We start from the raw sequence: 14632 nt of genomic DNA, 5'->3' as shown, positions 1-14632 counted from the left end.
GATAACATTCTGAAGTTACTAATGCAAAAGAATCACTTTTAGTGCTAATGAAATAGAGTAACAGAGGTCTGAACTTGAGTTTAACTTGAACTTGTGTTCTGTAGTGTTTGCAATATCCCCCAAAAAATAGGTATAAGCTGGATAACACGGCGGATCCATAGCCTGAAGTCTTATGTAGTACAGGTCCAAATTTGATAAGAATCCGCTCAGAAATGGGTCTTTGAGAGAGATTCGGGTAAACCGTGTGCCAAAAAAAAGGTTTTCCAGAATTCCATTTCCTCGTCCACGGCCATTAATAAAAAATGTGATTCACTTCTGGTTTTCGCTCGTCAACTTCCACCTAGATCCCTTATTCTCCCCGAGCCACTTAGACGCTCGCAAAGTGCCATGACTTTGTGCGTTCTGCCCACAGGTACGCCGGGTCGTATATGACCCGGTGCACGTTAAGAGGTTTTAAGTATGTAAAAATCGACTAGTTAGTAGTACTACCTCTTCCCTAGCCTTTATTCAACCTCCCACATACATAGTAGGTGACATTCCCTTAAAAGGGGCATAATACTATGTGATAATCATACATACAACGTTACGATTCAGGTTGAAAATCATCAAAGTAGCCCTTTAAATAACATTCCCTTAGATATACACAGTAGGGGACATTCCCTTAAAGCAGTGGTTCCCAAACTGTGGTGCGCGCACCCCTTGTGGTGCGCGAGAGCCCTCTTGGGGGGGCTAATGGCTGTGCTATGGTGTTATTTTACTAATAAATATAACTAATATACATTATTTCAAATGGGGATTTTCACTGTGTAAATCATGAAATGTACTAAATTAAAAACGTACGTTTTAATAATAATAATAAATAAAAAGATGTATAAAAAATGCACTTTACTTCCTGCCAAAATGCCATAGGCGCGCGACTGGGACCGGTGCGCTATTATTGTGGCAGCGTATTATGCTCATGTGTTTCCCTACACTTCATGTGTTCTTGGAGGGAAACTAAGTTGTCATGGGTGAACCTGTAAAACGCCTAATAACAGAACACCTCAACCAACTCGCAGAGCAGCTACGGACATATTTCCCACCTATGGATGCATCTCAGACGTGGATTCAACCAATTTTTTGTTTTTTTGGCCAATCTGTTTCTGAGTCTATGCGTGTAATTCTCATTTTGTTCTTTCGTGTGGTGAAGTATTTTATTTTGTTTGTCATACTTTGGTATGTGTTCTTATTGGATTAAACCTGATGCCTTTAGTGCGCCTATGAATAGACTGTGTTGTCTTTTTTATGTTGGGCATTGGGGGGTGCGTCAGCTAGGTTGCGAGGTGACAGGGGGTGCATGGCCAAAAAAGTTTGGGAACCGCTGCCTTAAAGTAATCTGTAATGTTGTCAAACAGTGACCTCTAGGCAAAGGAGCTCAATTTAGTATTGCACTTTGTTTAGATTTTTAGTTTTGGTCTGATGTGTAAGTTTCGAGTTGAGTGGGGATAGGGGAGGAGTTGCTATTGCTGCCCAAATGATTGGAAGCGGATATGGACGAGCTAGCCTAGCTGTTAGTCAAAAACACCTCTCCCAGAGTTTTAAGCTAGGTTAGTGCTCCATATCCACTTCTATTAATTCGTGCTAAACTAGACTAGCTACGTAGCAGCCGGATAGCTTTCTACTGAAGGCACAGAGAGGAAATTGGTGTCTATCTTCTTGTCTGACTCTGGAGAAGACGGTAAACGCATTTCCCATAACATTAGTGTGTTCCTTTAACCCCTATAATTTATCCTAATGAAAACCAGTTTAGACACAAGGTGACTGCAAGGAAGGAAAATGGAAAAGAAAAGTAGATAAACCCCTCATATTCCTTTCACTCCTAACAAATACCAAGTTGAGCCTTTTTGCCTCAGAGGTCGCTGTTTGACGGCATTACAGATTCTACCTTTACTGTAAATGGAAAACTTACAGTAGGGTTTCCAAGGTCCACCGTCTTATGAGATCCTGTTCACTCTCAAGATTCGTTATTATTTTTGATGTGCTTGTCCTCTTAGTATGTCTTCTTTACTGAGACAGTAACGGGAGACCCAGGGGAGAGCGGTAATGTGCGTTAGGCTGACGATGACCAATCAAGTTCAAGTTTCAAGTTCAAGTTTCTTTATTAGTTGTCATACAGAAATACAGAATACTTTAGCATGAATCTTTTTCATTCAATCAATGTCAAAGTCAATGGTCTCTAACTACACACCCTCAAGACCCCTACGCTCTGCATCCTCTGGCCGCCTCAGACCTACTCCTATCCGAGCTCCGGGAGGGTCATCAAAGAGAAGTTGCCTATTCTCGGTCCTTGCCCCACAATGGTGGAACGAACTTCCCACCACAGTTAGGACAGCCGAAACACGTCCAATCTTTCGCCGTCGACTAAAGACGCACTTCTTCATTATCTGAAATAATAAAAAAAATATATATATCTATATATATCTAACCCTAACAAACCTTACTGGCATGCACTTGTCCTAATATACTAACCAACACTATAGCACTCAACACTTTGATGAACATTGTTACTCAGCTGATAGCCCTTCCTGCTGTCTTGTTGTACAAAACTTGTAAGTCGCTTTGGATAAAAGCGTCAGCTAAATGACTAAATGTAAATGTAAATGTAAACCCACCCCAACCACCACCCTTCCTCCCCTCAGACCATATCTCCGTCCGGTGCACTAAAGAGTTACGAGCTGCTACACCGTATCACCGGCGAGGGCCTGTCGGTGGAGTACTGCTTCAGTCGCCAGCCCTTCAGCCCCGACGCGCACATGGTCGCTGTGCAGATCCAGTTCACCAACAGCGCCGCCAACGAGGCCAAGAACTTGCACATTGAGGAAGCCAAACTGCAGTCTGGCATGAGGATGAAAGAGTTCCCGGAGATCGGTGAGGGATTGCGGGGGGCGTGGGGGGTTGGGAGGGGGAACATTGTAGATACCTTAGAAAAACATTTGAATACAACTTCTAGGAACAGAGCTCAGGTATTTTTTATGAACATTAGTTGTATTCATTTTCATTTTATAATAATTGCAAAAAAAGATTGTACTATGAAACCCTACAAGATCATAAACCATACAGTATATTCCTGGGTTCCTTTCAGTCATGGAAAACCTGGAAGTCATGACAATTGAAAATCGTGTTTTCCAAGGTGGTATTGTGCTTCTTGTAGTTGCTGATCAGATCAAAACAAAAGATTTAAACAAAGCACAATACCAAGCGGGGCTCACCTAGTGGTCACTGTTTGACAGCATTACAGATTCTACCATTAAATGTTCATCTGTCAACACTTTGGGTCCTTGCTCTTTGGATGTTTTCAGAGGTGCTACCGGCAGGTGAAACGGCGACCATCGTGATGGGCATCGATTTCTGTGATTCAACGCAGGCGGCTAACTTCCAGCTGTGGTGAAATAGAGCTCATCTTCTGTTTTAAGAAAAATATCTCTGCTGGGTAGTACCTCAGCAGTACTAAACCACTATTCTGTTCTGGTAGTGTTTAATATTAAATATGTCTATTGGGATGTGTTTAATATCAAATATCCCTGCTGGGTAGTGATTTATACGAGATATCTCTGCTGGGTAGTGTTTAATATGAAATATATCTGTGTTTAATATGAAATATCTCTGCTGGGTAGTGTTTAATATGAAATATATCTGTGTTTAATATGAAATATCTCTGCTGGGTAGTGTTTAATATGAAATATATCTGTGTTTAATATGAAATATCTCTGCTGGGTAGTGTTTAATATGAAATATATCTGTGTTTAATATGAAATATCTCTGCTAGGTAGTGTTTAATATGGGATATCTCTGCTAGGTAGTGTTTAATATGAAATATATCTGCTAGGTAGTGTTTAAGTAAGGGATAATGTATAGCTACGAGGTCATTGTCACAAAATAATTGACCGACACGTAGTTTAAAATACCGAGCCGCTTCGGCGAGGTGTTTTAAACGTCAGTGAAGGTCAATTATTTTGCGACAATGACAGAGTAAAGCTATACATTATCCCGCTTATTACATGGCTAACTTACTAACAATATACCTAATTCATTTGACAAATCAGTTGTTCTGTGGCTCTGTCAGCCCAAATAAAGTGATTATTATTATCGCGGGCAGCAGCCTCTGTTCTGGCTCCGCTGTGTTCTGGCTCCGCTCGTCGCTCCGCCCCCTGTCATCGCCGGCAGCACTGAATTGCACTGAAACAGTGTGTGTCAGTGGGCTTGATTGCCAACAGCTGCGCACTGCGGTCATTATTGAAAAAACAGCGGTCATTATTGAAAAATAATGACCGCAGTCGGGGGGCTATAGACCAATCACAAGCAAGCATTTCGGCGAATGTGAAAACGCCATGTAATAATATGAAATATCTCTGCTGGGTAGTGTTTAATATGAAATATCTCTGCTGGGTAGTGTTTAATATGACATATCTCTGCTCAGTAGTGTTTAATATGAAAGATCTAAACCACTATTCTGTTTGGTTTAATTTCCAGCACTCACACCAGGAAATTCTTCGTGTCCATTCAACCACCAGTTGGAGAGTTGATGATGCCCATCTTTATGACAGAGAATGAGTTTAAAAAGGAGCAAGGTTAGAATCAATATTATTGAACTTTCTTTTTATAAACCCTTGCTTGAAATCAAAAATATAAATTTTTTCAATTGTCCAAAGTCAAACCACTAAGCATCAGCAGGTCAGAAATTATAGCATGAAAGAAGAAAACAAGACTCTATTATCATCAAATACAAGCAAGTCAATAAAGGTGTTTGGGTCCTAAATATTCATCAATTAAATATTGATTTCTAAGCCTGGGATTTTCAGGCAGGTTGTTTTTCGTGTCCCCTCTGGTCTGGACTTAACAGACCTGAGAACCTTTTTCTCACTTACAATGATGACCTGGATCTCACAGTAACCATTTTAAGGCTGGACGCACATTGGACAGTAACAGGTCAGAGTTGTGCCAAAGTGAGTTGTAGTATTTGTAGTATAAAGACCGTCAAATTGTGGTCTTAAAAGGATACTTTGGATTTTACATTATGTATGAAATACTTGTCCGTGTTATAATCGATGCATAAACATTAGCTTTCTTTAGAGAGTCCCGTGGTTGTAGCTCTGGCCAGATTCCGAGCAAAGAACATTAGATTGATTCAGCCGATAGGACTATGGTTAAAAATATTTTCCATGAATTACATCTGCAAGTTGGGCTCAAATAGACTATCCCAAAAATGCATTCATTGATTTCATTCACAATTATATTAAAAGAAAAATGTGTTTGAATAGGAGCTCTCTCATTTGTATATGTCATGATTCAAGGTAGTGGCCTATTCACTAAATGACCAAGAAAGAAATGTATTAATAAATAATAATAAAACACCAAATGATAAGATAGCGTGATGCTTTGACAACATTAAATGGCCACAATCGTAAAGTGTAATTGCTTTTGTGTATTAAAATACAATTATATATACAGTATATATATTGTATATATATATATATATATATATAAACTCATAACATCACCGGTTATCATCAGCATTATTCATCAGCAAAACTGTGTTCTTCATTGGAATAGAAGCAGATGTCACCTTTTATGCTGATTATTATCACTACATAAAACTCAGATTGAGTCACTCACAAGACATATTCACACAGCTAACCACAGGACAGTCACAATACATATTCACACAGCTAACCACAGGACAGTCACAAGACATATTCACACAGCTAACCACAGGACAGTCACAAGACATATTCACACAGCTAACCACAGGACAGTCACAGTACATATTCACACAGCTAACCACAGGACCATCACAGTACATATTCACACAGCTAACCACAGGACCGTCACAGTACATATTATTCACACAGCTAACCACAGCATGCCGCTTACTGCTTCTTCACCTATTACGCTGCTTCGCCGGGAAACCTTGATCTCCTTTCAAACTGCAAATTGTAATTGCCTTTTGGGGCCCATATAACCGATAAGGAGCAAGGTTTTCCACCTCCAAGCTAACTGTTGTAGCCTACTGTGTGTCTTTAAACATGTGTCATACTGTATATCCCTGGTTCTTCCCTCTTGTCATTGGTCCCACTAGAGAAGCTATTACTGAACGTAGGTAAGTTTGCTTTGAGAGATCCCATGTTCTTAGCTGTCTGTGCGGCACCTGCCTCTTAGCTATAGCTTCACAGTCCCCTCCCCCCTCCCTTAATGCTTCAAGCTAGCTGACCCCCTCCCTAGTGCCTGGGTGATAATGACTGCATCTCCTGTGTACAGTTGGCAGATGGATTGACCTGAGCTAACCTGCATCTTATAGAAGTCTCTCTCTCTCTCTCTCTCTCTCTCTCTCTCTCTCTCTCTCTCTCTCTCTCTCTCTCTCTCTCTCTCTCTCTCTCTCTCTCTCTCTCTCTCTCTCTCTCTCTCTCACACTATGCTCCACCAGGAATGACTGGCTAATGCAAATCCACTGAGTCCACTAATCCCAATTTCACTTTTAAGCACAAACGGAGAACGAACAATGGCAGACTCGGAAAGAAGCACTGTTTGATATGATCACTCATCACACTCATCTTTTTCGTTAGACAGGCTTTAACCACTAATGTGCTTGCCAGGTTGGCAGTCAAAGTGTTGCAGTGCCAATGCATTACTTTGTGGGAATGGTATGCGAAGAGTGGTGGCGTTGCTACAGGGATATAGCGTACCTTTAGTCTGCTGATTTACTTCATACCGTACATGTCACCATGTGGAGAGTTTCTATATTTGTCCATCAGTTTCCATAAAATAGGGGTGTTAAAAACGGTCAGCATTCCTTATTGAAACCCAGGGCTAATGGTAACCACTGGTTTCAGTAGAGCAGGTCAGTCACAGGCTACTCTGGTGCCGGGAAGGTTTTCCCATTATTGTCCAACACAATACTATTTGCAATAGTTTACAGTTATTTTCCCTCCTGGTTCCTTTGCTCTCCTGGATCGAAAACATTTCAGTATGTTCATGTAATTGATTATATTTACATGGTGGCCGTTTTGCTCTTATGCCATACCTGTTCCAAAGGTGGGAACCGGGTGGAAAGGATTCCCAACCTGAGCATGACATAAGAGCAAAATGTCTGAATATGGTCAATAGTCATTGGTTTCTTAGAGTTGTTTTGTTTACTGTCAGCTTGTGTGATGTGTCTATGACAAGAGCCATAAGCCTTGCTAGCTAGCTAGCTCCCAACCAATCACTGCTCCTAGCGTCACAAAACTGACCAGTGACTGACACACTCAATCATGAATGCTAACAATGGTGACAAGCCTTTTTTTTCTCCAGGATTCATAGGACAAATATAGCAACTCCTTCCCCATGTTGTGACAACTTCCTGTAGAAAAAAATAATGACAGACAAAATTTCAAAAGATCAATGTTTCCCTCAGAGAGAGAACCATGTTTTGGTGGTAAATATTTGGTGTCAACAACAACAACAACACAATTCTGACTCATTGAAATATACAGCATGTGTAGATTTGCCACTTGTGTACAGTGTCCATTAGAACTGAATGAATCCTCTACTGTAGTCCAGTGGGAAGCATCAGCACATTCCATCTTCATATCATTAGCATTTTGTACCGTAGCCGAGCCTAACTGATGTTCTGCTATCAACTATCAGGCCTACATCTATAGTCTTCCCCCTAGAAGACCTTCAGCAGATGCTTTTCGCTGTTTTTAGAACTCAAACGCTGTAGTATGTCTGATTGATTTATTAAAGAATAAATTGGGGTACATTCTTAACCGATGACATCTCGCAAACATTACTTCAGATTAATATCCCTAGTGCAAAAGTCCAGAGCAGTGTATCCACCTGCCTTCACGCCAAGCTGCTGCAAACACCCTCTCGAGAGCTATAGTCGTCTCTCTCGTTGTTTCTCATACTTGGGCGTGTGCAGCAGCGATCTTGCGGAAACATTCCAGAGTACTGGCCTGTCCTAACCTCTCCCTCTCTCTCTGGACTCTACTAGGACAACTGATGGGCATGAATGAAATCACGGAGAAACTGACGCTGGGCGACAAGTGCCAGAGCGACCACGCCATTGTCCAAAGAGTGACCATCTCCGCCAACCTCAGCAGGGTGCCCTGTGGCTCGGATAGGGAATGCAGGTGAGAGGATGATAAAAAGGGAAATAAAGGGGATTTTGTTGGGTAAAAAAAACTCAATATACGTGATCAGATCGTTGGAGGTCTGGTGATGTCGACATTCATACGGTCTTGAGGAACGGAGCCCCTCTGAGGGGAGTGGGGAACCTTGGTGATTAGTTAGTCTCACAGTCTATCATACATTATATGGCTAATGTTAAGGACGCAAGGGGCAGGTTTTATTTTTATTATTATTATTATTATTATTATTATTATTATTTTATTATTATTATTATTATTTTATTTGTATTTCATTGTTGGGGGAGGGTCTACCTGGCACACCAATGACACTGACAAAACAAAAATGCTCCAATGAACCAGCTTTTACTGCTGTATATTAGAACCCTTTTTTAAGAGGTAAACCAAACCCTGATAACTAACATATTTTTTTTTCTTCTATCCTCTATGCTCTCTTAAACTTCATCTTGACTTCCAACCTTTTGCTGGCTTTGATCTCTGCACTTTAAAACTCAGCTCTCCTCCTCCTCCTCCTCCTCCTCCTGGTCCTCCTGGTCCTCCTGTCTACAGGTTCGCCGGCAAGACGGTGACCAGCGGCAGCCTGGTGCTGGTTACCGTGGTGACCAAAGAGGGAGGAGCTGCCGCCCAGCTGACGGTCAACTGTGAGAAGATGGTGATCGGCACCATGCTGGTGAAAGACATCCTTCTGGCTCTGACGCAGTGATGCTCTATCCCCCCCCCCCCCCCCCCCTTCCCTCGCCTGACCTCTGACCTTTCCCCCCTCCCTCCCTATACATCAGACCGGCACATCCGGCTACGTCTGCTTTTTTCTCGCGGCCACGCCTACTTTTGGTGGAAAACCAGTTCTAGAGGCTATTGTATTTGGCCTGTATTTAAAGACAGGGCGCTTACATTGGTTGAAAGGTTTGTTTTCGAAGTGCATCAAGTTAGAACGCTGGCCGCCATCGACTCTTTTTGAGAAATAATTTTGTCCTAATTTTGACAGTTATGGGCTCATTGTGTACGTTTCAGTCCAGTTCTTGAGCTTTCGAAGGAAAAACAAATCACCACTTTCCTATTGCGACAGTATGTAAAGACAGATGGCATCCCTCATGATAGCTACGATGTACGGTATGCTTAAAGATCCCCTCCTGATTTTAACCTATTTCAAACCCTTAAAAATGTTCTATATTGAATAACAATTTGTTTAAATATGGCTTTTCCACCCTTTTTTTTTTTCATTAAACCCCTGAAAATGGCATATCAGCATATCTACACCTTTACCCTCATTGAAGATGCAAGGATCTATGAATATGCAAATAAAAAAACTAAGAGGTAATGACTATTTCTGGGATGTGATAGTCTTCGACATGATTTACATCGGTTTATTTTGTCCTAAAGTTGTAGATTGTGAACAAACGTCTTCCCCCCAAAAGGAGGCATGGCCTGACCATAGCGCCGCACTGATGACACGACGCCGGTCTGATGTATAGAAGCCTCGATTATCTCTCCACACGACTACGCCTCCATTACACCAGTAGCATTGTCCTGTCTTTTTTCTTTTTTTTTTACCCCGCTTTTAGAAATTACAAGAGATTTGAAAAGTCATAACAAATCGATTTAACACCGTAGCCGCACACTCAATTTATATGACAATCGACGTGAATTGTGTTTCAACTATAGTACTTTTGAGTCCCTTGCTATTTAAGTTATTATTTTCCACAACCGCCCTTTGGTAGGCTTTCTTTTATCGAGACGCAACGTATATTAGCTGGGGAAGAAAGAGACTGTCACTATCGTCTCAGCCTAATTGACGGTTATCTTGCTATTTCAGTTCGATAAGAATGTAGCATGAGGAGGAGACAGCCATTTTGGTTGGTTGAGACAACCAACTATAGGATAGATAGAATTGGAGGGACTGGACAGAGGGATATACTGATGCCCATATAAGGAGTCTCTTATGTCACACCAATGTAAACATTACCATTTTCTTATTCCTCTGACCAAAGCTGTAAGCTTGTCTTGTATTCCAGCCCAATCACACTTAGAAAATGTAAATAAAGTACTAGTCGACCACAGGAAAAAGGGTACATAATGTACGTTAGTAATATATTTCTGTATCGAAAATGTAACATGTGTACATATTACATATATCAAAATGTTTTCCTTTTTACATTTTCAGAAAACTTTAAGTTCTCCTGCTGGGGATCGAACCCTAACCTTAACCCTAACTTTATGTCTTAACCATAACCGTTAAACGAATGTTAAAACTAACCTTAACTCGAACTCTCTATAATCATAGTTAGATATTGGTGAGAGCACACGCTCGCGACTGCAATGATTGTTGGTTAAACTCCAGGTTGCCGCCTTTGCTTTGGACTTTTGCAGATAAAATACATAAATATATTACTTATGGCTATAACATAACATACATTATGTACCTTTTCTTTCTATGGTCAATTAGTTATTTATTTACGCTTTCTGATGAGACCGTGTTGCAGCGTATTCTGACTTTACATATTTTTTAATCCCTGAAATGCTAACAGCTAACAACAGGAAACAAAAGTAGGTCACGTAGAATGATTTCACAGGCATTTATTTATGCTTAGTTTTTAAGGAACAAATACAGAGCTACATTACATTAGACATTTTGAAAGGTAAACATGAAGGTGAGCAATAATCATTGTTTGCTTACCTTGCAGTATTTCTCCTTTTGCGTTTATTGCTTTTAATCGTGACACCAAATTAACGCTGCAATATCTCTGTCCGAGTGTCCGGTGAGCATTTTTTGTGACGCTCAAATTAGTCAATTATTTTAGGTCATGCAGTCATTTGACAACAGTGACAGGAACATATTTCAATAACAACAATACAATTTTATTAAACGGTTTATTAAAAACACAGAAAAGTGATCACAGGTGGAATTGAATGTCAGTTCAAATGAGCTCGATCCATAATCCAATGTTCCCTTTAGTGGGAATTACCACATCCTTAAAATAATTATAATTTTCCAGTATTTGCTATCTGCTAATTTCGGCATTTACCTGTACTGTAAGCTGTCATCCGCAATGGCATACAGTAGGTTTTACAGAGTGGGACCTTTACAGATAAGAAGTGAAAAATATTATTGTATGTATGGCATCATATAATACAGTAAACACTACAAGATGTGTGTGTGTACCTGGCCTGGCAAACATTAGGTAGTCATTTTCAAAATGATTTCAGTTGACACTCTACTTGAGGTGCGAAGTAGATGAGGCATCCTAAGCATATTATTAATACATTATAATCAATTTAAACAAAGGCATAATGCATTATAATACATTATGAATCAAGTACAGGATAAAAGTGATTTATTTTTTTTGCTGTCAGGCGATTAAACAAATGTATCTAATTAATTACAGGCTTTGTAATGAATTAATTAATCACATTTAATCACATATATCAATATTTGCGGTGAAAAGCATTTGAAAATATTTTTGGAATATGCAATAATGGCCAATACAGTACAGTATCATCTGCAATACAGGCAGATGATTAGACAGACAGGGGAAGAAAGACCTGTAGGAAAGATAACTATTGCCTTGGTGTAGAATTATGTTGCATGTCATAGAGCGTGATTAGATCTGCGTGCATTTTTCTTTAATTCATTTATAGACATTTTGACAGTTAGTCCAGTTCTTGAGCTTTCGATGAAAAACAAATCACCACTTTCCTATTGCGACAGTATGTAAAGACAGATGGTTTCCCTCATGATGGCTATACGATGTACGGTACTGTATATGCTTAAAGATCCCCTCCTGATTCGGGCGGCTACGTGGCGTAGTGGGCAAGGCGCTCGCCACGAATGACGGAGACGCTGGGCTTGCCTGTTCGAGCCCAGCGCTCCACATTTGCTTTCAGTTTAGCTGGTCATTCATACTAATACACATTGGCCGTATTAGGGGGTGGGAAACTGATGGGTGGGGATCGGGCGTTGTGGACAGCGACTCCTACAGGTCGGTTGGTGCGCCTGCGCAGTAGAATCAGGAAGTGTCGGGGGCAGCGTGAGCCTCCCACGCGTTACTCCTCGCCACTGAGAGATCGAGCTGCGCAGGTGAAAAGATGCGACTGCTGTTACCTCAAGTACCGGAGGGGACTTGTGCTATGTATGACTTAGTCCACATTGCAGCCGGCTTGTGGGAGGCAAGAAACAGCGTTCGTGACAGGGGAGGGTTGAATTGGATGATACGAAATTGGGATGGGAGAAAATATAGAAAATGGGAGAAAAAGTGGATCAAAAAAAAAAGATCCCCTCCTGATTTTAAACTATTTCAAACCCTTCAAAATGTTCTATATTGAATAGCAATTTGTTTAAATATGGCTATTCCACCAATTTTTTCATTCAACCCCTGAAAATGGCATATCAGCATATCTACACCTTTACCCTCATTGAAAATGCAAGGATCTATGAATATGCAAATTGGCAACAAGCACCCATTGAGATTTACCAGGAATTTCAAGTCGGAAGCTGTCGACACCTACTACTCGGCTTTCTGTGTATGCTTAAACTAAATGTAGGACCCTTATAGACGGGAATCTTGTCCACATCAGACTCAGTATGCATGTGCATCAATGAGGCAAAAAGGAACATAAACCTGGTCAGAACAACGGGACACACTAGAATATATTTGCATTTGTCAGCCATGCTATAGCGATCTAAACAATCAATTCATGCCAAAGCTATAGATCTGTAATAGGTGAACGACTCACACTCACAGCCATGCTGCTTTGGCAAAATGGCACCTATGCCAGAGTGTCATGGTTTTTCCATAAGACCCACGCGGGTGGGGGGCCACTCAGTCACATGATTCAGCGGATATTGCCGATTGGCTCAAACACATTATGTTTACAAACAAAAGGCCGGTCTATAGGTTCGACCTATTAATGACATCATGCATGCAACTCAGATTTCAGGGAAGTACAGAGAAGCTCTGCACAAATAACAATCTGTATACCGGTAGTCAAAGTCATGTCTCCAAGAGGAGTTAACCATAAAAAAGAAAAATGGGGATCTTTAACATAATGCTTTTCGTGTTTTTCACTGGAAACAAGTGTGTGAATGCGGTCTTTCTTAGAGATTTTCAACCTTGCATTATAGGTTTGTTGTTTATTTAGAACATTTAGACTGGAGGTCTATGTTTACTTCAGCTGGCATCCTTCCACCTGTTCTGCAAGGGGATTCAAATATATATCTGTATTCAAATCAAATCAAATTTATTTGTAAGGCCCGACAACACACGTTAATGTCCCCATGGGCCGGACACGTCTTCTTTAAACAAGTCAAGAAGAAACATCACAATAAATCAAGAACAATGCATTATACGAGCCTTAACATTCAAATGCATTTGTAGGATAATGATTTTTCATAATGAGCTCATGGTGCTGCTTATTAGGGACACTTGGAGTAGAGCGTTGACCATGTTTTCATGCCTTTGTTTCTTTTGATATTCTGAGGCGCTGTCCTGCTTTGTAAGGAACCCCCACCGTAACAACAACAAAAGTGGCTTTTATTTTGTTATGGGCCTGAGGTGGCTTTTATTTTGTTATGGGCCTGAGGCCGAGCCTACCTGCACATGTCTGATCTGTAACACATTATTTATTTATCTATTTATTTATCGACTTTTTTTTTTTCTTTCTTTACCGTCGGAAAATGCAAATGTTATGTTTCTCCAAAGCAGTAGATACAAGCTTCGGGACCCATGATAGAAAGCCGAGGCATGGCAATCGTGTTTCTATTTGGGCTTCTTTTGTAATACGCTTTGTTTATTCGTTGGTATCGTTTATTTGTATGTATTCTTTTGCCTGTTAATCTCATTACCAGTCTTATGATTTCCAGTCACTGTCATTATAACGAATGTTAGGAGAAGTAAGTGTGACTTTCATCATGGCATCCGTCAAGAAAGAGAGACTGAGACGGAGTTTATTCTCCTCTCGGAAATTGGTAGGCGAAAGCTTTTTTCCAAATAATTTTTGAGAGTAATCTCAAGCTGTTTTTATGCACACTGGCTTTCTCTTCCAAACTGTCAAAAACAGTTTGTCATATTCCTTGTGTGTTAGTGAAATGTGATCTTGAAATATTACAACTTTATTTATTATACAAATAAAAAATATGAATATGATGAAGAGAAAAAGGTAATCCGTCATGTTTTCAACCCTCAGCCCTGCTAAAGAAAAATCATCATGATTGGATCGTTTTGATTGACAGGACTTGTTATACAAGGATTGATGTGCAACAGCAAAGATGTTTGTATATAGGCTATTGTTTGTACACACGTCATGTGAGTGGAGTTGGAAATAGTTGATCACAGAGATGATGCAAGATGCATTTTTCTAATTTGTAAAAAGTTAATAAATGTTGGTGAGCTTACACCAAAATGAGGTATATATTCTAGCATTGCTACATGTAGAAGGTCTGAACCAAAATTAAAATGTCACTTGGGTGTTGT

At 40.3% G+C, this 14632-nt stretch overlaps 1 protein-coding gene across 1 annotated transcript in view; it reads left to right on the top strand.

Annotated features, from left to right (window-relative positions):
* The window catches only part of ap3b2 (adaptor related protein complex 3 subunit beta 2), a gene marked incomplete at both ends in the record, with an annotated part of 50970 nt that extends 42102 nt beyond the window's left edge, over nt 1-8868 (top strand). Inside the window, 5 exon segments of the mRNA XM_084334963.1 lie at nt 2679-2907; nt 3339-3423; nt 4510-4607; nt 8012-8150; nt 8661-8868. Coding sequence (XP_084191089.1) covers nt 2679-2907; nt 3339-3423; nt 4510-4607; nt 8012-8150; nt 8661-8868 — 759 coding nt within the window.
* Between the last annotated feature and the right edge of the window lie 5764 nt (nt 8869-14632).

The sequence above is a fragment of the Notolepis coatsorum genome (assembly GCF_963971535.1).
Source record: "Notolepis coatsorum genome assembly, chromosome: 18".
NCBI lineage: Eukaryota > Metazoa > Chordata > Actinopteri > Aulopiformes > Paralepididae > Notolepis > Notolepis coatsorum.
The sequence above is the reverse complement of the archived record's forward strand: the minus strand, read 5'-3'. Positions and strand labels throughout refer to the sequence as shown.